The sequence below is a fragment of the Erinaceus europaeus genome, chromosome 11, assembly GCF_950295315.1.
Source record: "Erinaceus europaeus chromosome 11, mEriEur2.1, whole genome shotgun sequence".
NCBI lineage: Eukaryota > Metazoa > Chordata > Mammalia > Eulipotyphla > Erinaceidae > Erinaceus > Erinaceus europaeus.
This window is the reverse complement of record NC_080172.1, coordinates 8,782,820-8,807,706: the sequence shown is the minus strand read 5'-3', so window position 1 is coordinate 8,807,706 and position 24,887 is coordinate 8,782,820. Positions and strand designations below refer to the sequence as shown.

At 41.9% G+C, this 24,887-nt stretch overlaps 1 protein-coding gene across 5 annotated transcripts in view; it reads right to left on the bottom strand.

The window, feature by feature from the left end:
• Positions 1-22,397, bottom strand: part of VCAN (versican) — a 126,381-nt gene extending 103,984 nt beyond the window's left edge. The window contains exons 1-3 of one of the 5 annotated variants that reach the window (XM_060201132.1): positions 21,762-22,397; positions 8,095-8,170; positions 805-1,182 (exon numbers count right to left, since the gene is read on the bottom strand). In XM_060201132.1, the coding sequence (XP_060057115.1) occupies positions 805-1,182; positions 8,095-8,164 (448 nt within the window). In that variant the 5' untranslated portion in view covers positions 8,165-8,170; positions 21,762-22,397. The remainder of the gene's footprint in view (positions 1-804; positions 1,183-8,094; positions 8,171-21,761) is intronic. The other 4 variants (XM_007518821.3, XM_060201134.1, XM_060201133.1 and 1 more) reach the window with 4 other exon arrangements.
• Between the last annotated feature and the right edge of the window lie 2,490 nt (positions 22,398-24,887).

Genomic DNA, 24,887 nt, shown 5'->3' with positions numbered 1-24,887 from the left:
CACCTTTAGGTTCCTAATTATTAAACAATTTGTTCTGCTTTAGATCTTAATGCTTTTCAGCCACCAAGTTGCAGATGCCACCATGATGCCAACCTGACTTCCCTGGGCAGATGACCTCAGCAATGTGTCCTCTTTAGAGCCCTGCCCAACTAGGGAAAGATAGAAACAGGATGGGGGTGTGGATCCACCTGCCAACACTCATGTCCAGTGGAGAACAATTACAGAAGACAGAACTCCCACCATCTGCATCCCAGGATCATTATGGGATAAAGAATCCTATCCAGGGGGATAAAGAATAGAAAAGCTTTCAACGGAGGGGATGGGATACGGAACTCTGGTGGTGGGAACTGTGTGGAATTATGCTCTCTTATCGATCATTATTAAATCAATAATAAAACTAAAATAAAAATAAATAAGTGGGTGTTTAGTGTCAGCATCGATCCCCACTGATCGATGGCAGAAAATAAATAAATAGGAGCAAAGCAAGGAAATACTTGATGGAATATGCCTTATACACATTGAGCTATATTAAAATTTTGATTTAAAAAAGGGGGGGTGGGCGGTAGTGCAGCGGGTTAAGCACACATGGTACAAAGTACCAAAGACCAGCCTAAGGATCCCCATTCGAGCCCCCATCTACCCATCTCCCCAAAAGCAGTGAAGCAGGTCTGCAGATGTCTATCTCTCTCTCCCCCTCTCTGTCTTCCCTTCCTCTCTCGATTTCTCTCTGTCCTGTCCAACAACAATAATAAAAAAACGATGATAAACAATAAGGGCAACAAAAGAGGAAAATAAAAGCCTTACCATCCACTGCCAATGACACAGTATGCTGTGTGTCTTCGAGCCCATACATGACATCGCAGCGGTAGAGGCCTGCGTCACTGGCACGCAGTTTGACTACAGTGAGCGAGGCGTCGCCAATGTCCTCAGGATGGGTAGGCACCGACACTCTCCCTTTGTATCCCTCACCAATCTTGATATTCCCATTCTGGGCCACAAGAACAGTAGTCTCCTTTAAATCTTTTCCATTTTTGTCCACTTCGATCTTAGACCATTTGATTCGGAGAACTTCACTGGGGTTGTTGTAACTGGGTGGTAATGTGGGCATGGTGGGAAAGTGACAAGGTAGGTTGATTTTTCCAGAGAGAGAGCCTGTGACAGGTGGGCTGTTTTCTGCTTTGACTAAAAACAAACAAACAAGCAAAAAATTAGCAGTCCTAACATTTTCAAACTGGGTATATTAAATATTTGGAAGAAAGCCTTATAGTGATTTGGATTTGGTTATATCTTCAAATATATGAAGTAATCACAGTGATTGTATGTACACAGAATAGTATACAGTATCAGTATTACTTTATAACAAAGACAGTGATCAGTAATGCTCATTAAACAAATACTTGTATGACAATGCCCATGTCAAGTGGAGAAGTAATTACATAGGCCAGACCTTCCACCTTCTGCACCCCATAATGATCCTGGGTCCATACTCCCAGAGGGATAAAGAATAGGAAAGCTTCCAATGGAGGGGATGGGATGCAGAACTCTGGTGGTGGGAATGATCTGGAAATGTGCCGTTCTTATCCCACAGACTTGTCATTCATAATTAAATCAATAAAAAAAAATTTTAAATACTTGTATGAGAGAGGGAGAGAGACAGACCAAAGCACTAGTGAGGTTTGGAAAATGCCAGGAATCGAATCTGGGACAGCAATTACGCAAGTCCAGTGTTTACCTGCTGGGCTAGCCCCCAACCCAGTCGCATGCATTTTTATGTGCTCAATATGGCATTTGGAGCCCAAGTCTTCAAGTTCAATCTCTGGTACATAATGTGCCAGAAATGAACAGTGTTCTAGTCTCTTTGCGCTCATGAAAATAAAGATAAATTGAGACATAAGGAATTTATACTGAAGTATCCATAGCATGGTGTTTAACAGAGAAAAATGGAGGTCTGGGCCTAGGAGCAGGCCTTGTTAAGTGCACATATTAAAGTGCAATAGGACCCAGGTTCAAGCCTCTGGCTCCCACCTGCAGGGGGAAAGCTTCCGGAGTGTTAAATAAATGCTGCAGGTGTCTCTCTGTCTCTCTCCTTTTCTATCTCCCCCTTCCCTCTCAAATTTCTATCTCTATCCAATATTAAATACACAAATAAAAATACATAGGCAAGTGATAAAATAAAAGCAATTATCAAAGGTAATTAATTAGTCAATGGCAAAGAAGGAAAATAGACCAAAGTCAAGAAAGCAGGTTTAGCGGGGATGCAAGTGGCTGTAGCCACTATGGGAACAGTGTCAGGGTTCCCTCAAAATGCTGAAAATATTAACTATCAAATGAGCCAACAGTTCCATCTCTAGGTCCTTTGCCAAAGACTATAAAACATTCTCTTTTTCCTAGGGAGTTGGGCAGTAGCGCAGCGGGTTAAGTGCAGGTGGTGCGAAAGGTAAGGACCGGCATAAGGATCCTGGTTCGAGGCCCCGGCTCCCCACGTGCAGGGGAGTCACTTCCCAGGTGGTGAAGCAGGTCTGCAGGTGTCTGTCTTTCTCTCCCCCTCTCTGTCTTCCCCTCCTCTGTCCATTTCTCTCTGCACTATCTGTCCATTTCTCTCTGCACTATCCAACAACGATGACGACATCAACAACAACAATAAAAAATAACAAGGGCAACAAAAGGGAATAAATAAATAAATAAAATATTTTTTAAAGAACATTCTTTTTTTCTTTTTTGAAGAGGGAGCACCCTTGCATTCACTACAGCATAGTTACTAATCGCCAAGACAAAGAAATACCCTGAGTGACCATTTACAGATTAGATAGCATTATCGCTTTGATACTTATGAGATATCAAACTTAAAACTTTTTTTTTCCCAAAAAGTAAAAGGAGTATGTTCTCAGTCATATCCATGCTAGAGCCCAGAAAGTGTAGAAAGGAGGTGTAGAGGAAGGGTGTGTTGTGGGGCGAAGGGGGAGTAGCTCGCCCCTGCAAGGAGGGATATTTAATCATTGTCCTTGTCCTTGTTGAATAGTTGGTATCTGGTTCTAATAAAAGCTGACAGACTTCTCATCAGAGAGAGCAAACTGCATGTTTAAAAGGCTGAAGCAATGCTAAAAAGAGTTTCTGAATACTGAAATATACATCAGAAGATGAATAATGTTTGTTAAGATAATTGCCACATTACCTTAGAGGAAATTAAAGTGAAAGTCAAAGAGGAAGTGAAAAATGTTTAAAGTTCTTCAGTTTAGAACAGGGGGAAGTCTACTACTTGAAGAAGTCTCTTTGGTCCAGCATTTGAACCACAACTTTCATCATACTGACAAGCCCAGCAGTAATTTCTTTGCACATGAAACATGACCTCTTGATTACAGTGTGGGAGAGAAGTTGGCTTCTCTTCACCTACCCCTCCTGAAATATTAATCTACAGACTGTCTTCCTGGTTAAGCCCTTAAACTTTAGGATAAAGGATATATTGTCTACAACTTAACACTATTAAATGTAAAAATTCATTTAGTTATTTTTCTTGCCTCTAGGCTTATCCTGGGGGCTGGGTGTGGCATTACACATCCACTGCTCTTGGCGGCCATCGTTTCCATTTTATTGAATTAAGACAGAGAGAAATTGATAGAGGAGGGGGAGATAGAGAAGCAGAGAGACAGACACCTGCAGACTTGCTTCACAGCTCGTAAAGTGTCCCCTCTGCAGGTGAGGAACCGGGGCTCGAACCTGGGTCCCTGTCACACTTGTACATTTAACTAGGTTTGTCACACCACCGTGCCTCCTTTATTTAATTCTTATACGGATCTAGGCTCCTTCCCTTCCTCTTTCTCCCTCTTACAGTCTCTATTCTTTAGCTTAACAATGTGTTAGTACTACTAATGGAAATTATCTTCAGGCCTGTGAGATAGCTCACCTGGGAAGGTGTCTGCTTTGTCTCGACATGGCCCAGGTTCAGGCCACCTACACTCCAAAGGTGGAGTACTGTGGCACTGAGGCACTGAGGGCACTGAGGGCAGCTTCAGTGCTGTGGTGTCTCTTCCTTTCTGTTTCTACCTTTCTATGCAGAAAAGTGAGCCAGCCCAAAATCATAATGCCCACCAATAATAATAAATAATAACCAGGGGGTCTGGCGGGTGGTGCCCCGAGTTAAGCCCACATGATGTGAAGCGCAAGGACTGTCCTAAGGATCTTGGTTCAAGCCCCCCACTCCCCATCTGCAGGGGGGTCGCTCCACAAGCAGTGAAGAAGGTCTTCAGGTGTCTGTCTTTCTCTCCCCCTCTGTCTTCCCCTCCTCTCTTGATTTCTCTGTCCTATCCAACAACAACAGTTATAACAACAATAACAAAATAGGGATAAAAGTGGCCACCAGGAGTAGTGCAGGCACTGAGAGCCCCTGTAATAACCCCAGAAGCAATAATACTAATAATAATAACCAATAAATAAAAAGGAATGTATCCTCATACTCAGGCAGCTCCCATGTGCATAAACAAAGTAAAAGTTGCCTCTAGCTAGAGCCAAAAAATAATTCTGAATTAACAAAACAGCATGTCAGTAATCAAAGGGAGTATCTTAATAGGAACATTAATCAGAAATGGAAAAGCTGTCAGTGTAGCCTTGGAGACTCAGATGAAGATTAGTCATTTTAAAATTTGTAGGGAAATAATATAGAGAGACTGTGTTTTTTAAGGAAAAATTCTGTTACTAAATATTAAATATGAACCTCAAAAACATTGACCTATAAAATGTTACATATGATGCTAACAAATTAAAAATAAATACAGTGCTATATCTGAGATAATTTATTAATCTGTTCCAAATTTATAATAGTTATTGGCATGTGTTTATCATTTTACTAATATATATATATATATGTGTGTGTGTATATATATATATAGTCCAAAACAGAATTTAAGCATGTAACAACATTAAACAAAAATAAAATAAAGCATGCATTTAGATCATATTTTAAATGTTTTTAAGATTGTTCCCATTTTGGAGTATAATAGCAAAGGAGTGATTCCACAGGAATGATTCCACTTTTCATGACCTTCTTGGCTTACAAAGTAAATTCTTTTAACATCAAGTTAACCTTAAAGTGAAACCGGTTCAATCCATCACTAATTGACACTCAACTCCTCACCTTATTTCTAACTCATCCTGTTTTTCCAAATTGCCCTCTGAATCGAAACCTATTAAAAATAGCATGATCTTCTTAATACATCTGTAAAGTCTATATGGGATTCATGGAAAGAAATTTCTACATGGTTCTTTAATTTGAACCCTGCTAGGGAAATCATGGGAAACAAATAAATGATTTTTCTCTTTATCTCTTTTTCTTTTTTTCTACGACTAGGGGGAGTCCTGAGAAAGGAAAGTATTAGAATTTTATGATCTAAAAAAAAAAATCTCCTAATTTATATTCATCTTATGATCTAGGAAAGATCATATTCTTTCCCAGGGAATTATTTACATAACTGGCTGGACCATTGGGAAAATGTGTCTTTTTAAATGGAAAGTAAACAAGTTTTATCATCAACATTAATTAACTGTGGTATAAATTATGAGCCTAAAGACTTTGAGGTCTTTAATAACTTTTAAATTTATCTATTTAATTTTTTTAGGAGTTCACAATTTGACAATAACCAATAAATGCACATAAGTCCAATACATATATTTCTATACATGTAAATAATGTTTTTTCACCAACAAAAGCCTTTAGACAAGCAATTGTTTTTGCATTATTTTAAGTGTATGTTTTACTTATGGCTTTTATGTTTCAAAAATCACTGCTAAAGAGGCCAGGTAGTGAGATACCTGCGTAAGTGTACACGTCACAGTGCTCAAGGACCCAGGTTCCAGCTCCTGGTCCCCACCTGCAGGGCTGAAGCTTCACAAGTAGTGAATAAGGCTGTGTCTCTCTGTCTCTTTTCCTCTCTATCTCCCCCTTCCCTTTCAATTTCTCTCTGTCTCTATCCAATAATAAATACATAAAAAATATATTTTAAAATAATAAAAATTTCAAAAATCGCTGCTAAATAAAATTAATACTGAAGGGTTCTTCAGTAATAAGTGGAGTCCTTAATATTTATTCCTAAATTAAAGTCCTTTTCACACATTTCACAGGATGGGGCAAATAGAAGATTCAATCCAATATAACCAACTAGCAGGTTTCTGAAAGTTAGAACACTGCTGAGCAACTATGCTTTCAAAAGAAATTTTTTTCCCAAGGATTTCTTACTATTCTGTATGTTTATAGATACAGATATTAAAAGCATCAACAGTATATAAATATACAGTCATGTAGAATCCAGTCCTAACAACAGGATTAACAAAAAACTGTGTGGCTAAGACTTTTGTGTATTAAATCATGAGTCTTAATATACTAGGTCTGAAGAACTAAAATCACTAAATATAAATATTTTAAGAACAAAATCTAGTAGTAAGAGAATAATGTTTATAAACTATGCTTAAAAGGTGGGGGGAATGGGTCGTTGACCCACCTGGTTGAGCGCACATGTTACAGCGCACAAGGACTCAGATTCAAGCCCCTAGTCCCCACCTGCAGGGGGAAAGCTTCATGAGTAGTGAAGCAGGGATGCAGGTGTCTCTCTCTTTCCCTCTCTATATCCCCCTCCCCTCTCAATTTCTCTCTGTCTCTATCCAATAAATAAATAAAGATAATAAGAAGAAATTTTTTAAAAAGAGACTTGCTACCTGTAATACCCTAACAGTGCTATAGTAAAAGTGAATACTAACAGAAAGTTCACGGCTCCCATCAATAGACAGTGGTTTAAATTAGTACAATAAAAGAGAAATGTCTGACTACTGACCAATTACCTTTGTTCTCTGTAAATTGTAGAGCAAGGATAATGTAAATTCCTTCTACACAATTTGACAAAATACACACACTGAGAGAGATGGAATTAGCCAGTGAAATGTTAAATTGAGAATAAAGGAATTTATTGTTCATTTACTCAGTTGCTCATTTACTCATAACAGTGCATGATTCTGTTTACAAATAATAAAATAATATCCATATAAGTAAGTCTAGGCTAGACCATCAGCATAGTAGATATTAGTAAACTAAATGGTTCTTCATATGTCAAAGCCAATAGCCAGCAGAAAAAAAAATCATTCATTAATCTTAACCTTTTGAGTGTCTAGGAATAATCAGAGAAAACCTTAAGATAAAAGTGTTTCTTTTTTTTTCTTTTTTTCTCTTTTTTCTTTTGCTTTTTTATAAAAGTGCTTCTTTTTAAAAAATATTTATTTATTTATTCCCTTTTCTTGCCTTTGTTGTTTTATTGTTGTAGTTATTATTATTATTGATGCCATTGTCGTTGGATAGGGCATAGAGAAATGGAGAGAGGAGGGGAAGACAGAGAGGGGGAGAGATAGACACCTGCAGACCTGCTTCACCACTTGTGAAGCAACTCCCCTGCAGGTGGGGAGCCGGGGGCTCGAACAGGGATCCTTACACAGGTCCTTTTGCTTTGTGCCACCTGTATTTAACCCGCTGCACTTTCACCTGACTCCCAAAAGTACTTCTATTGAGTCAAAAGTTACCTTGATATATCCTACTGTGAACTTGGCAAGCCTGTTTTTGGGGGGTCTTATGTTTTCAAATTTTGTACCTCATGAAAAAATAAAATTCTTGTGAAATTAGCCTCAAACTAATAATATCTCTTTGTAGTAATCACACATTTACAAATGACTTGATTCTTGAAGGAAAGCATAACTTAGTGGTTAAGACCATGGATTGTAGAAGCATATTGCCTGGGATCTCCTCCACGCTCCATCTGTAAATTGTGTTCTTCCCCTATGGCTCTGCCTCACTATATCTCCAAACTTCTTGGTACTTCAGTGTCCTCAGGTGCCAAATGAGAAAACAAAGTTACCTGACTCATTAGAGAAGCCAGATTAAGTAAACTCACTGTGTAAAAATGTGAGTGGCTTTGCATAGTTTGGAAAGTAATTTAAAATGCACTTGTTTCCTGAAGACAACTGTTGTGAGCTATAAGCGTTTACTACTAAATTGCTACTCCATGCCTCAGTACTTAAATTTTTAACCTAAATTGACACTGAATAAATTGTAACCATACTCACCTTTATGTAGTGCATGGATTGCTATTAAGGTAGAACATATCCATGCGATGCCTTTTATATTTAACAACATCTTGTCCTAGAAATGAAGGAAAATACACAGCAGATAGTAAGTATTCAGGTTTGCAACTGGTCATAAGTCGCATTGCTTATGCAGGACATCCAGGAGCTTACAATAAGCAGTAGCTCCTGGATGGTCAAAACAGGAGGCAACATGCAAAAGGAGTTCTTCTGACACTTTAATTGTTGGTTTGAATCTCACCCAATGCAGTAGTTGCAAAAATAATTTCAAAACCCAATTTGGGGAAATAGAACAAGGCAGATGTGTGAGGCAATCAGAACTGGTGAAGCTATAAAGACAACAGAGATAGAAGCTCAAGTAGTTAGTATAGGAAGCCCTGGCACAAAAAGAAGAAGAGTGACCACAGAGGCTTTTTATAAACAGGAAGCTTGTCATGCTTAGAGCAAGAGGAGGTGGGAAAGCAATAGAAAAAGATTGAAAGTGACCCAAACCAAATGTCGGGGGGGGGGGGGGGGAGCTATTGCTGTTGTTACTTGGTAACAAGAGTATAAAAACTTTTTAAAGTATAGACTCAATTTAGTTCCCAGGAGACTGAAAAACAACAAATTGTATTATAAGGAACTTTTGATTATGGAGGGGGGAGGGACAGTGCCTGAGTTTTAAAATAATTAAAACAATTCTAAAATCTGAATGGTAAAAGTATAAAAAGAAAGGAAAGTACCACTAGCTGGTACTACCTCTCTAGTGGCTGTGTCATCAACTTAGATTTGAGAAAAGACGTGTAACAATATAGGTCTGGTATATGCTCCCTTCTGTCTTAAATTTCTACAAAGCTACAACTAAGAGGAGGATAAGCACCACTGTTGGGGACCATCTAGAAATGAAAGAGCCAACCTCAGAAAAACTGAAGGTTATTTGATGTCCATAGGTGCCCCCTTCTCAGCTACAATAAATGCTGTTCTATTGATAGAACAGTCGTTGTTGGGCAACTCCCCGGGAGAACCTCCTCTTTTCTTTTTTTTTTTTCACATTTCTTTATTGGGGGATTAATGTTTTACAGTCGACAGTAAATACAATAGTTTGTACGTGCATGACATTTCACAGTTTTCCACATAACAATACAACCCCCACTAGGTCCTCTGTTATCCTTTTCCAGGACCTGTGCTCTCCCCCTGACCCTCACCGCCACCCCAGAGTATTTGACTTTGATGCAATACCCTCGTTTCTCTTTCTTACAAAATTGATTTTAGTATCTTCCTTCACACCACACACTTTACAGAAACCAGAACAGACACCAGCCCAAGGAGATAAACCCAATTATTCTAAGTCATCTTCCCCTGTCCTATTCTTATTGCCAATGACTAGTTTTGAAATGAATGTATGCAGTAAGTTTGAACAAAATATATTGTCAGATCTTCTGTGTTTCTGAGGAAAAGTGTATTTATTTTCAAAGGAAAACAAACAAAAATAGTTGCTTTTTTTTTTAAGATTTTATTTATTTATTAGTGAGAAGGTTAGGAGGAGAGAGAGAAAGAACCAGACATCACTCTGGTTCATGTGCTGCCGAGGATTGAACTCAAGACCTCATGCTTGAGAGTCCAGCGCTTTATCCACTACACCACCTCCCGAACCACACAAATGGTTGCTTTTCTTGACTAGACATTGACATGCAGGATATTTCTCCTAAAACTCTTGTGATGTCCTACATGTATGAGTGGGCCTCTTTTGCCAAGTGCGTGACCCAGGTTTGAGCCTGGTCACCATCACATTGGAGGAAACTTCAGTGCCAGTGCTATAGCGATTCTGAGAGAGAGAGAGAGAGAGAGAGAGAGAGAGAGAGGAAGAACATCCTTGTTTATGAATGAGAATCAGAAGGAAAAACTTCAAGCTCCTAAGCATTAGACTTAGAAGCAACCACACTATTGATCTTCTTTTTTTTGAAGATAACACAGACAGTGAGCTATCTTGCCATCCCTACTCTCAATTATTTTAAAGGCATATATATGCCTCCAGGGTTATCTCTGTGTCTGCACTACAAATCCACTGGTCCTATGGACATTTTTTCGATTTTTTTGGATTGGACAGAGAGAAATTGAGAGGGATAAGGAAGATAGGGAGAGAGAAAAATAGACACCTGGAGACCTGCTTGAAGCGACCCCCTGCAGGTGGGGAGGCAGGGACTTGAACCAGGATACTTGAGAGTGTCCTCTGAGCTTTGTACTATGTGTGCTTACCCCAGTGTGCCACCACCCAGCCCCCATCAACTTGAATATTTTAATGACTTGTTGCACCCTGATGCTTGTCAATATCTAGAATCCAGATCTCATAACAAGACCACAGCAAAAACTGTGGTTCCCAAACAACTAATTTGTTTTCTGCAACCTAATTTTCTTTTTCTTTTCTTTTTTTCTTTTTTCTGTAACCTAATTTTATATCTAAGACAGATCATTAAAATCTTGCTCTTTTGGACAATTCTTCATATCCTTATAAAAGCATATTTTTAAAAGGGAAGTAGGAAAATGTTCCTTCACCTGTATAGCTAGTATACTCGTTATGTATACTGAAGATTACCCTAAGACAAAGCTAGGCAAGGGAGTAGGTACATTAAAAATACAAGGGAGGGAGCTTCATGAGCAGTGAAGAAGCATTTTAAGTGTTTTCCATTCATCCTATCTCCCCTCCCCTTCTCAAATTCTCCGTCTCCTAGCAAATCAAATCAGTGTTTAAAAAAAATAACAAAAGGGAGAGACCAGGAACTTTGTAAATATTGAAAATATATCACTATTTGAAAATTGAGCTGGTCACACTGAATTTAAGATCTCTTGAGTTCTTTAAGAAAAGTCTTATAAGGGGTCAGGCAGTAAGTAGTGCAGTGGGTTAAGCGCATGTAGTGCAAAGCTCAAGGACTGGTATAAGGATCCTGGTTCAAGCCCCCGCTCCCCCACCTGCAGGAGGGTGGCTTCACAGGCGGTGAAGCAGGTCTGCAGGTGTCTTTCTCTCCGCCTCTCTGTCTTCCCCTCCTCTCTCCATTTCTCTCTGTTCTATCCAACAACAATGACAGCAATAACAATAATAACCACAGCAATGAAACAACAAGGGCAACAAAGGGATAAAAAGAAATAAAGAAAAGTCATATAAAATCTAGGTTCACATTCCGGCTGATCAATCGTCAACACTAAACAAACAGTAGCCTCTTCCCATGATTCTGAGTGTGCACATCCATCACTGACCCCATTGGTCCCCTGTCCATTCTACATGGAACTCTGTTCCTTGTAGGCATGTGAATCTATAACCTGAGATTTAAAAGAATGGCCACAACTAAGTTTACATCACCTTTTTCTGTCCATAATCATTCATTCCATTTACTTTACTTCATTAAGGCTATGGCTATGACCCTGTCCTTGGCTATTAAACCATACTCTCTTCCTTTTATTTATATTTATTGTTAATATGTGAGAATTTTTCTAAAAATCTCTTTATCTGTTTTTGTACCATGCCAACCCCCCATTTCAACTCTCCTACTCTTCCCATGTCTATCTGGTAAGCATAATCTTTCAGTGATAACAAGTCTACTGCCCAGGAAGAAATGTGCCTATATTTAGCCCCAGCTCCTGTAAAGTCAAAGAGAAGAGGGGGACAATCAGTCAACAATCAAGGCACAGCTAACAGAGGCTGTTTAATTGTCTGGGAGACACAAGAGACAAGGTCAACAGGATTCCTCTCCATAAGATATGCTGCAGAGTCTAAGGGTTAAGTGAGGAAGTGGCTGGGGCTTCACTACTCTGAGTTAAGTTTCTCACATAGAAAAAGAGAGAAAGAGAAAGGTGGTAGGTTGGGAAGAGGGGAGCGGGGGTGGGGGGCACAGATCCCATAGCACTATAGTTTCCCACTATGTGCTGTGGGGAGTTGGGGGGGTCAGGTTAGTTCCTAAATTTCATGCACTGCAGAGCAGTTGCACCATCTAAGTGAGCTATTTTGACAGACTGAAGGACTAGCTGTGGTGTTTTGCTTCCTGCTGTCTCTGCAATGCCCAGGACAGTCAGTAAATATCGGTTGACTCAATTAATACCATCATTTTCATAATTAGATGCCTAAAATGAACATTATTTGGTATATTATTTCTTTCACTTCATCTGTAACCGGTCCTGTAGAACACAGCATATATTAGCAATCCAGCTTTTTCTATTATTTTTGACAGTTTATATAGTCTCTCACTATATCAGTGTAGCATCTTTTACTTCACAAGCTTTTATCCTGAGTGTTTAAAGGACATTTAGAAGGCTGACAGTGAGCAGTCAGTGGAGCACACAAGCTACCATGCTCAGGGACCCAGGATCGAGCCTTCACTCACCATCTGCAGGGGAGAAGCTTCCTGAGTGGTAAAGCAGATCTGCAGGTGTCTCTCTTTCTCTTCCCCTCTCTGTCTCTCCTCCTTTTCAATTTCTGTCCGTCCTAACAAATGAAAAATAAAAAGGAAGGCAAGAAGGATAGATGGAAGGAAGGGAGGGAGAGAGGGAGGGAAGGAGAAAGAAAAGGAAAAACTGGTGACCAGGAGCAGTGAATTCATAGTGCTGGCACCAAGCTCCAGAGACAACTCTGGCGGTAATAATAACATAAATAAGGGAGCCAGGCAGTGGCGCACCTGGTTAAGCACACACAGTACAGTGCACAAGGACCCAGGTTCAAAGCCTTGGTCCCCACCTGCAAGGGGGTAGTTTCACAAGGGGTGAAGCAGGGCTGCAGGTATCTCTCTGTCTCTCTCCCACTCTGTCTCTCCCTCCCCTCTCAATTTCTCTCTGTCTCTATGCAATAATAAATTTAAAAATATTTTTAAAAAACTGAAGGTCTCGGGAGTAGGGAGGTAACGCAGCGGGTTAAGTACACGTGGCGCAAAGCATAAGGACAGCGTGAGGATGCCAGTTCGAGCACCCGCCTCCCCACCTGCAGGGGAGTCGCTTCACAAGTGGTGAAGCAGGTCTGCAGGTGTCTATCCTTCTCTCCCCCTCTCTGTCTTCCCTCCTCTCTCCATTTCTCTCTGTCCTATCCAACAACAACGACGTCAATAACAACAATAATAACTACAATAACAATGAAAAACAACAAGGGCAACAAAAGGGAAAATATGTAAATATAAAAAAAATTTAAAAACTGAAGGTCTCTTTATAAAATAAAATAAATAAGTGGATAAATCTAACATGTCTTTCAATTGGTGGTATCAGACACACTTTTGCAAAGGACATCCACATCTTCTTGTCATCAGTGAGAGCTGCATTTCTACATGGCAACATCCAGAAGAGGAATACCTGAGCCAAAAGGTCTATGTGAATATTTTTTTCCTTTTTAAAATTTATTTTATTGATTTATTGTTGGACAAAGACAGAGATAAATTGAGAGGGGCAGGAGGAAGTAGAAAGGGAGAGAGACAGAGAGACACCTGCAGCCCTGCTTCACCACTCGTGAAGCTTTCCCCCCTGCAGGTGGGAACCAGGGGCTTGAACTTGGGTCCTTGTGCGCTGTAATGTGTGCACTTAGCCAGGTGCGTGATCACCTGGACCCTGATTTTTAAAAATCCGATTGTTGTTACTAAACATTTTTGTGAAGAATATTAACCTATTAACATTCTTACAACAGTACCTACAAGATCCAGCCCTTCCCGAACCCGGTTAAGTACAATTCTCATCAAACTTTGCTAACTTTCACACTCTACATAACTTTTTAAGTGTGTAGTACATCACGATTGCTTTTAATTGCTATTTGGTTATAACTGAGGTTGTATAATTTTCCATAGGGTTAAGAAATGTTTGTCTTTCTCTATATATCTACCTGTACTTAACACCTACCCATGTTTATTTTGCAATTGTGTACTTTTATTTATTTGGAAAAAAATTTGCCAGTACATCAAAAAAATTATTCTTTATCTCTCATATGCAGCTATTTTCCAGATGTGTGATTTGTTTTGTGTAAATAATCTAACTTCTATTTAGTTAAATTGATCTGTCATTTCTAGGTGTTATGTTTTGCTGAAAATAGGCTTCTCTAATCCCTTCTTATTATTTAATAAATCTCATAATTCCCTCAAGTCATATTTAAATAGTATTCCTTAAATTTTATGGTTGATCTATCTTAATTTTATTTCTTTTTGGGAGTCAGGCAGTAGTGCAGCAGGCTAAGTGCAGGTGGCGCAAGGACCTGCGTAAGGATCCCAGTTCGAGCCCCGGCTCCCCACCTGCAAGGAAGTCACTTCACAGGCAGTGAAGCAGGTCTGCAGGTGTCTTTCTCTCCCCCTCTCTGTCTTACCCTCTTCTCTCCATTTATCTATGTCCTATCCAACAGTGTCGACAACAATATTAACTATAACAAAAAAACAAGGGCAACAAAAGGGAATAAAATATATATTAAAATATTTATTTCTTCTTGAAAATATTTTTTTATTATTGGATAGGAACAGAGAGAAATTGAAAGGAGCGTGGGAAATAGGGAGAAAAACAGAGAGCCACCTGCAGCCCTGCTTCACCATTCATGAGGCTTTCCCCCTGCAGGTGGGGACCAGGGTCTTGAACCCAGGTCCTTGAACACTGTAATGTGAACAATTAACCAGCTGCACCACCACCTGGCCCCCTTTGAAGTTTATTTCTCTCTATCTTAAGTTTATATTTGAAATGATATTACAGAGACCAGAAAGACAATTCTCCAGATAGGTTTGAACCCTAGCACCACAGGAAGTACCAAGCACTTCATGGTACTTGGAGTACATGGAGAAAGTCAGGTTCTGTGGTGTCTCTCATTCTCTTTGTTTGTCTATCAAGAGAAGAAAAAGGAGCTTAGGAGTCATGAAACCCCACATGTATTCAGCCCCAGAATCACAAAAAAAAAAAAAAAGACAATGAAATGAGGTTGACTTGGGCTTGAATTTCAAGCAGAACGATCAATTGTCCTCAAGGAGTCTAGACAGTAATTCTTTCCACTGAATTTGCATGTCCACTGTAAACTCTTTTCTAACTCAGTGTTCAGTGAAACTAGACAAGTTTTAAAACAAGATGCCCCTCTCCCATTAACTTTATGGATGTGATTGGAAATATGGTTTGGGTAATAATGTTATTATTAAAATACAAAGCTCACTCCGTATAAGTTCCATGAACATAATATTTTAATTTCTCTTATTTGCATCATTCCATTTGCCAAAACCCTTCTACAAGGTATTCAGCTTTTTTATTATATTTCAACATTAAAGGTTTAAAAGTCAGTCTTAAACTTTTTTTAGTTGATAAGCAAAAGTCAAGCTTTCTGACTCTACATCTATGGATTATTTCACTACATAAGGAATAGTAACTATTTTGTAATACAAGATTATCACTCATTTGCCTTTATTATTACCTACAGAATTATGTGATTTTACTTCTAGAGATGCAATATCTCTTTAAAATATTAGAATAAAAAGGGAGCCAGGTGGTGGTGCACCCAGTTAAGCACACATAGAACTAAGTACAAGGACCTGTCCAAAGATCTGGGTTCGAACCCCTGCTCCCCACCCACAGAGGGGACACTTCACAAGCAATGAAGCAGGTCTAAAGGTGTCTTTCTTCCTTTCCCCTACTTTCTCTACCCTTCTTCTTTCACAATCTCTCTGTCCTGCCCAATAAAATGGGGAAAAATTGGCTGCCAGGATCAGTGGATTCGTAGTGCCAACAAACCAGCCCCAGTGATAACCCTGGAGGCAAAATAAAATCAAATAAAAGAAAAAAAATTAAAAGATTGAATGTACATAGATACAGAAACAAGGTAAACTTAAACAGAGACCTGCATTTATACCTTTTTATAGATAATATGAGGAGGAGTTTGAGGAAAGATAACTGAAAGATTAAAGATACTTTCTACTGATGACTAAAACATGGCTACTCCTTCAGTAATAAAAATGTAACTGTGTTTTCAAAAGCCTGGAGAGATGCATCCATAGACTATATTATGTATATAATATATTGTGTTTAGTTGGCTGTGTCTAGGCAATCAGAGGAAACCAACAAAAATTCACTAAAGTAGATCTTGGCCTGGTTATTTATCTCCACTTCCTCTTTTTTCTGAATCTAAAGCAGAGCATATGAGCCCGCTGTTTTCTGGTAAAACACAAAGCTGTGCAACAACCAGCAGGTTTTCTCAGACCAGAGTCAGTAACCCCCAACAATGAGTGTTTGTCAGTCCCAACTGATTTTTCTAGGTGGGTGGTAAAACAGATTACTGCACTCATTCATCCTTTTCTTCAAAAGAGCCAAGTGCCTTGAGAAGATCTGCTCAATCACAGCCCTAGACCCTATTTTAAACAGAGTGTCTAGTGATGTTTGTCCATGAAAAAAATGTCAACAAAAACGTTTAAACCCTACTCGAAAAAGAGACCTTAGATAGGGCTTCTGGAGATAGCAGTGGTTGATCTTTGTACTCTAATGCTCAGTGAGAGACCGATCATTAACCACAAAGTACTTAAACATAATAACATGAGGAAAATCGAACAATGATTATATCCTTAACGTTAATCATATTCACCATTGAGTTAGCTTTTTAGATCCTTTTCAAACAGAGCTCACAAGTGTGCAGATAAAAGGTATCATGGAATATATCACAGGCATTTCCTCCCTGGTTATAAACCCAGGCAAAGAAAAGACACTACAGCTGCAAACATACGTTCTTTACAAACTTTATTTCTGAAAACAGAAAATGTAATTTAGAGGAGCCAGGTGGTGGCACGCCTTGTTAAGCACTCACATTACAGTGTGCAAACACCCAGGTTCAAGCCCCTGGTCCTCACCTGCAGAGGGGACGCTTCCTGAGCAGTGAAACAGAGATGCAAGTGTCTCTCTATCTCTCTCCCTCACTATCTCTATCTCCAATTTCTCTCTGTCTCTATTCAATAATTAATAAATAATATTTTTTAAAAAGGAAATGTAATTTAGGAATGGCTTTTTTTATCGGTTGAGAAAAAACTGAACTCTTCCATAAATCTTAAGTGAATGTCATCCTTCTTCTCACCACCCAATAAAATATGAAGGACCATAGACCTTCCTTTTGGAGGAAGTAATTGTCTAATCACTTTGAAATCCATTGAAACACCTTGTAGCACTGGCTGGGGCAAGTATATACAATTGTTAAATATCCCTTTCTTTACTTGGAGCTCAGCACTAGATATATTTCTCAAAGGTCTTCTGACTGGTATACTCTTGCCAAGTGGTATTTTCCACACACAGAGAACTGATACTATCTCAGAGAAGCAGTAGCAACCCCCATTGGTGTCTTCCTGTTTTCATATTAAACTTACTACATTCTGTTTTAGAATAACTAATATTTTCATGATGGGCTTGACACAACTCCCAGCCAACACTTAAAATAATTTAACCCTAGTTCAAAAGGGTCATAGAGAAAGGGAAAGTGAAATGATTAGATAACAGAAGTTGAGGTTGATGAGATTAGTAGTAAAGTGAGCAAGTGAGAGAATTTAAAAACGCAGCTCCAAGTGTGGAGTCCAGTCTGCTTGGGTCCTCTAACTTTATTTGCTCAGTTATTTCATACTTAAGTGTTGAGTTCCCGCTGTGGACTCCACTGTGTGAAGACTCCTGAACTCTCAGTAGTTCCAGCTACAGTAGCTTAATATTTGCACTCAGAGAATTCTATCAGTCCTGCTTAATGGCAGCCTTTTGCTTCCCTAGACAAATTCTTTAGGGCAATCTGGAACTTGATTGTCCTGTAATTAACTAAAGAATAAACTTCTGTCTCTTCTTTCTGTTGAAGAAAGAAGAGGAAGAGGAGGAGAAGGGAGGAGGAGAAAGAGGAAGAGGAGGAGGAGACAAAGAAAAGGAAGAGGAGGTAGAGAGGGAGGAGAAGGGGGCGAGGAGGGGGGAGAAGGAGGGGGAGAAGAAAGAGGAGAAAAGGGGGAGGAAAAAGAGGAGGTGGAAGAAGAGGAGGAAGAAAAAGAGACGGTGGAAGAAGAGAGGGAGGAGGAAGGGGAGGAAGAGATGGAGAAAGAGAAAGAGGAAGAGGAGAAAGAAGAGGTGGAGGAGGAAGAGGAGAGGAGGAGAAAGAAGAGAAGAGGAAGAGGTGGAGGAAGAGGAGAAAGAAGAGAAGAGGAAGAAGAAGAGGAAGAGGAGAAGGAGAAGAGGAGAAAGAAGAGGAGGTGGTGGAAAAGAAGGAAGAGGAGGGGAGTCGGGTGGTAGCGCAGAAGGTTAAGCGCAGGTGGCACAAAGCACAAGGACCTGCATAAGGATCCAGGTTCGAGCCCCAGCTCCCCACCTGCAGGGGAGTCGCTTCACAGGCGGTGAAGCAGGTCTACAGGTGTCTGTCTTTCTTTCCCCTTCTCTGTCTTCCCCATCTCTCTCCATTTTCTCTGTCCTATCCAACAACGACGACATCAACAACAATAACCACAACAACAATGAAAACCAACAAGGGCAACAAAAGGGAAAATAAATAAATATTTTTAAAAAATAAAGAGAAAAAAGAAGGAAGAGGAGGGAGGAGAGGGAGAAGAAGGGGAAGAAAAAGGAGGAGGAAAAGAAGGAGGAGGGGAGGAGAAGAAGAAGAAGATGATGATGATGATGATGATGAAGAAAACGGGAGTCAATCTTTACTTTTCCTCTCCTCTACTAGGCAAAGCCCCTACTCTGCGCCTACAATCCCAAGAAGCAACAACATCAACAACAAATAAATCTTAAATAGCCCCCTTAATAAGTGTCTAGTGCTTTCTGGATAGAAACACACACACACACACACACACACACACACACACACACACACACACACACACACACACACACACACACACACACACACACACACACACACACACACACACACACACACACACACACACACACACACACACACACACACACACCACACACACACCTGCCCGCCTTCATTTGGGTTCCAGGAGAGGCTCCGCCCCCATCGGGCTGTGGGCGGGGCTCCGAGGAGCCAGGCGGGTGTGGGCGGGGCGGACCTGGGCGCTGCGCACAGCTGTCCTGGAGCCCAGCAAGTCACGCCAGTCTCTGGCTGGAGCTGGGGGCGCAGCCCACGTGGCGGCCGCTGCTGAACCCCATCCACAACCCCTCACTCCGGCATACCGAGTGGGTAGAGGACATACCCTGCACCCTCCAGGTGGCTGACTAGTCCCCACCACATCCTTGCATCTGGCCAAGGCGCTTCTGCAGTGTTTGGGTTTTTTTTTTTTCCTTTTCCCCTAATAGACACTTTAATTCACTCCAAACTTTGAAATGAACTTCCTTGGGCTGTCTCCTCCGGGCTGTTTACATTTATCCCATCTCTCTGTACTTTTATCCTCCAAGTCCCATGTTCCCATAAATCTTTCCCTTCTTTATCCTCCGGGCGCCCACCTTCTCCTAAATGTCCACGTTAGACGTGCGTCTTGAAGTCGAGGGAGAAGGGGAGGGGTTTACATTTGAGATTAAGAAGGAGAAAACGCGGTTGCTCTGAACACGTTTTCAACTGGGAGTCCTTTCTGCAGTGCTCTGGGGAGGAGCTCTAGCATTGATTTCAAGTGGTCACTGGGGGTTCAGTAAAATTTTTGCAAAAGGCAGGCGTTCCCTGTTATCTTTTAAAACAATATCCACAGTAGAGCAGCGAGCTCTCATCAAGGCTGGATTCGATCCTAGCCCTAAGTGTTTGCCCACCCACATCACTAAGCCTAGAACAAGGCAGATCTGCACTTCTCTCCCCACCCCAACCCACCCCCCCAAAAAAAAAAGCTTTATTAACCCCTTATATACTCCACAGATTCTGCATAGAAAACTGACTTTGGGATCCCAGTGGAAGCAGCTTCTCTTGTTCCAAGAGTCATTTGATTCGGTTGTGCTGTTATTTCTCCATCAGAGGGCGCCCACATTCTCCACAAAACTCCTTATTCCTAGACATCGGTTTTTCTGTAATCCCGAAGATTGCAATTGAGGGGTTGGGGGGTGGAGGGGGGGTGGCGGATCCAGAGGAGAGCACCGCCTCCCACCCAACTACCCCCTCCCCCAAACACACCCCTCCTCCCTCCCCGCCCGTCTCGGCGCACTGGGGCGGCAAGGATTTCACACTAGTCAGTCATTCATTTGTCAGCCGTGGGGGAGGGGACGTCGCAGGAGAGAGATGGAGCAGTCTGGGAAGAGGGGAAGGGAGGCAGAGAATATGGAAAGGAGAGGGAGACAAAGCTGAGGAACGTGGGACGTCTTTCTGCCTGGGTGCGCGGCGGGAGGGTTCCAGCAGCAGCAACACCCGGGGACTTGCGGGACGTGTCCGGGGCGCAGCTGGACCCCAGAGGAAACAGTTGGTGCAATGACTTATCTTCAAGTCCGCTGCCTCACACACTGACCTCTCCACGCCCAGTGACACGGAGAGCGAGCTAGGACAACCCAGATGCCGCCCTCCACCACCAGGCCACACGCCCCAGGGATGTCTCTCTGTCCCAGCGCCCCCGCCCCCGCAAGGCGGGGTGTGTGTATGGGGGTGGGAGAGACTCTCCAGCCGAGGGTGTCCCCCGGGGTTCCCGCGCAACCTCTCCCCGCAGCCTCTCCAACCGCCAGTAAAGTTGCTCAACTAGGGCCGAGAGATGGGAGTGGGGTGGAGAGATGGAAGGAACCGGGCTGCTGAAGCCGGGGCGACAGGTCTGGTCCTAAGAGACCCCAGATTCGGGTTCCTGCACGACCTTTTGTCTGCCGGGTGCTCTGAGCTCTGTTTTGCTCCGTGAGACCCGAGCAATGAAAGGGGGAGAAAAAAAACCTGCATCTCACCCTTCAGAGGAAGGAAAGGTTCTTGTCCATCCCTGCGAGGTTCAGGACAAGCTTTTCCCGCCCAGGAGCCTCCCAGACCTCCGGGGCGCTGCTCAGCCCCACCCCCATCCCTGGCTCGGTGGGGACCTGCTCGTGCGCAGCGCATCCAGGACAAAAGAGCCGGTACCCTAGAGACTGGGCACCCTGCTCCCAGACCCAGCTGTTCTTCTTCCCACACTGCATGCGGACTGAGTGGGGTCCTGTCCCCACTGAGCGCAGGTCCCGAGCTGCAGGGACGCTGGGTCACCCAATCCTGGAGCTGTCGAAAGCAGCTTTCCAGGAACGCCCAGCGCTGACCACACACCAGGGGCCGGGAACCAGGTGGCCGGCACCTAGGCGTCTTCTGGGACGGGCATGTGAGCAAGTCTCCAGAGTCCCCATTCAAACTTTTGCCTCCAGCAGGTTAACTACAATAGCAGCAACAACAATAATAATAATATCAAGATGCCAGGGGTCCGTCCCTCCTCAACAAGCTCAAGACGCCAGTACTTTTCTTTCTTTTAGAGATTCTCTACAATCCACCCCCCCCCCCACATCAATTCCGTTTGTACTTCTATCCTCGCCCCACTCCCGGTTTCTTTTGTCTGCATCTTTTTCATCACCACGGTCTCTGTATTTCTCCAAAGTTACCTGCATTTTACCCCCCCTCGCCAGTGCATACATATTTCTCTCTCTCTCTCTCTCTCTCTCTCTCTTCTTATAACTAGCCTTCCTCCTTAGTTAAGACCTTCTAGCAATTGTAATGCACATCTTCTACCTGAGTTCGTTTTGTTTTGTTTTGTTTTTTCTTCCCCTAATAAGTTTGTTTTAAGGGTGAACAAAAGAAACGGGATTACCTTGAAAGGCGGCTTATTGCTGTTTAAGGGAGAATTTTTTTCACCGCAGCGCTGCGCGAATGGGCTCGGCGTTGGCCAGGGCGGGTCACATAGGAAGCGTGGTGGCCTGGGGAGGAGGGGCGGGGGAGAGAAGCCGAGAGTGCGGGACGCTGCTGGAGAAGGTGGCAGGATGCGGGGCTGGTCGCTGATCCCGGTCCCAGCGCCTGTCCACAGCACCTAATGTTCACGGGCTGGTGCGCCCTCCTTGCTGGAGTTCTTCCCCCTCGAAAGGCTGGGGGTAGCTCGTCTGCAAGTTCAAATACGGGTTGTGACACCCATCATCATTATATCACTGTACCGTCAGCACCGAGGAGGAGGCGAGGAGGAGGAGGAGGAGGAGGAGAAGGAGGAGGAAGGAGAAGGAGGAGGGTTCATTCACAGGCTCCAGAAGCGCTCGGCAGTTTGAGCCACTCCTAAGAGCCCAGACTTGGAAACAGGCAAAGGGGCGGAAAGGCAGCTCCCTCCCGGCGCCAGCTGCAGGGACCGCCTGCCTCCCTCCCCGGGCACTCCCACCTCTCAGCGATTCTTCCTGAGAAGAAGTACCAATCGGCTTGGGGACAGCAGCGCTCCCCATTCAGCCACTAAGTAACATCACTCCCTGCACATTGACACCCTAGCCCTCCCCACCTCTTCTCCACGCCCCCCACCTCCCTGCCTTCCTCCCCCTCCCCCCAACCCCTGCAGTTTCCCTGGGTTTAGGGAAAAGGAGCCCCAGAGCTTTTGTCGGGCAGGCCAGCACTAGACAATTGAGTACCATCAGTCCCCCCCCCCCTTGGGGAGCTAATGCAACTCTGTAAAATCAGCAAAGAACTTGGTTACAGCGTGTTTACTCAGCCACAGAGCCTGCCTGTCCCATCTGAGGGAAATGTCAGGCTCACAGATCCTGTCAACCTGGAAGACAAAAAGAGAGAGAGAGATCCTTCAGAAATCTTGAGAGAAAGTCTAAGAATTCGCCACTCGCCTTCCCTGGAAAATGGCCAATGGTGAGCCCAGAGTCATTGCACAACCTATTAAGACCCTGCTAATAAAAGGACTGGACAGGAAATCCCCCCTCCCTCCAGCAAATCCCTTGTAGGATTCAAGTAAATCCTATTCTTCTGCTTGAATATATATACCTACTTGAGTATATGTTCTGCTTTCTTCGTGCTTTCTTTACCTCATCCTTTCAAAGCATCCCTCCTTGTAGGATATTCAGTAAGTTTTCTGAATAACAGACCCCCTGGATATTATCAATCATCCTCCTTATGGTCAGGAAATGGGGAAATAATCTTTCTATCTAGATACAGATATATAGATATATTTTATTATTTCCAGCCAGACCCACCCAACAATGTAAACAACATGAACACATGGAAAAGTCCCCAACATTGTGTGACAAAAGATTTCCAACAGGGCCTTACAGAGCAAAGGGTCAACCAGTTGACACAAAGGATTGCTACCCTATAGAAAGGAGGACTTTGTGTTTTTCCTTTTCTTTGGAGTCAAGTATGAGTTGACACAATGAGAACAAAGTAAGCTCAAGGTACACATCAGTTTAGCACTGGGGGTACGGTACAGTCAGCTGACAAGCTCACTTCACAGATGTGGCAGTGTCTAGTCTCCTTTCTGAAATATCTGCTGAGGAAAGTCTGTCAAATACAGTCCCTCAGAATGATAATGGTTAAAGAAAAAAAGAGTCTAATTTCTTTTTTTATTTTCTTTTATATATATTTATTTTCCCTTTCATTGCCCTTTTTTCATTGTTGTTGTTATTGTTGTTGATGATGATATTGTCCATGTTAAATAGGACAGAAAGAAATGGAGAGAGGAGGGGAAGATGGAGAGGGAGGAGAGAAAGATAGACACCTGTAGACCTACTTCACCACCTGTGAAGCGACTCCCCTGCAGGTGGGGGGAAAAAAGTCCAATTTCTTAGAATTAGCTCAGACTTTAAGACTTGCTATAGTCCAGACACTTTTAACTCTGAATTCCATTCACAAATCGTTTGCATTCTACACAATGACAGACTTTATGCAGTAAAAGTGGGTTGGTCAGACTGTTGAACATATGAATCTTCTATTTCTCTTCGTATATATGGGTTCACCGCAGTGAATAAAATAACAATTGATTATATAATTAAAATCAATCTGCCTTTACAGTGATTTATGTAGTGTTAGTAAACTTAATGTTCTACCATAACAAATGCTGAAATTGTAGCCCATTAGATACTTAGAATAACAGAATCATAGAGTAGAATTGAATTTCAACCCTCACATTTAACAGATAAGCAAATTAAGGCCCCAAAGTCTTCGGAAAGTGATTTTCCTAAAATCACACTAATAAAGGAACTCTTTCTAAAATTGCTGACTTCTGGTCCAACAGTGTTAACAACACTTATTATAATAATTTTATAATAAAAGTGACTTTATTCATTCTGGAGGAAGATAATGTAAATGACTTTTGAAAATTACATTCCAGATATTGGGCTAGGCTTTTCTTTGAAATATTTCCAGTTATGTATTGTTTTTATCCTCAAATGTAAATAAGCCCAGTTGAATTTTTTATAGACTCTTTCAAAAATATATTTATATATATATGTATGTATATATATATTGGATAGAGACAAAGAGAAATTGAGAGGAAAGGGAGAGATAGACATAAGGAAAGAGACAGACACCTACAGCCCTGCTTCACTATTTGTGAAGATTTTCCCCTGCAGGTAGGAACCAGGGGCTTGAACCCTAGTCATTGCACAATGTAATGTGTGTGCTTCACCAGGTGCAGCACCGCCTGGCCCCTACCCAGATGAATTCTACTGTGTCTTGCTCATGGCACTGTAACTGGTAAATTTGCTGATCTGTAAAGCTTCTCATTTTTGCATTACACTGCTTTCCCTTGTAATACAGTTACATGTTTCTACAAAGGAAATGTAAAGCAGAAAGTAGTTGCTAATAGCAGATAAATACTCATTTTCAAAGAAATATTAATAGCTCGTGCTCACTATATGTAATGTCATGTGTACATGTTGAGAAATGATGGGAAATTATGAAGCAGATACTTCTTATATCCTAAAATGTTTTCCATTATCTTGCCAAGTGTGTCTTATAT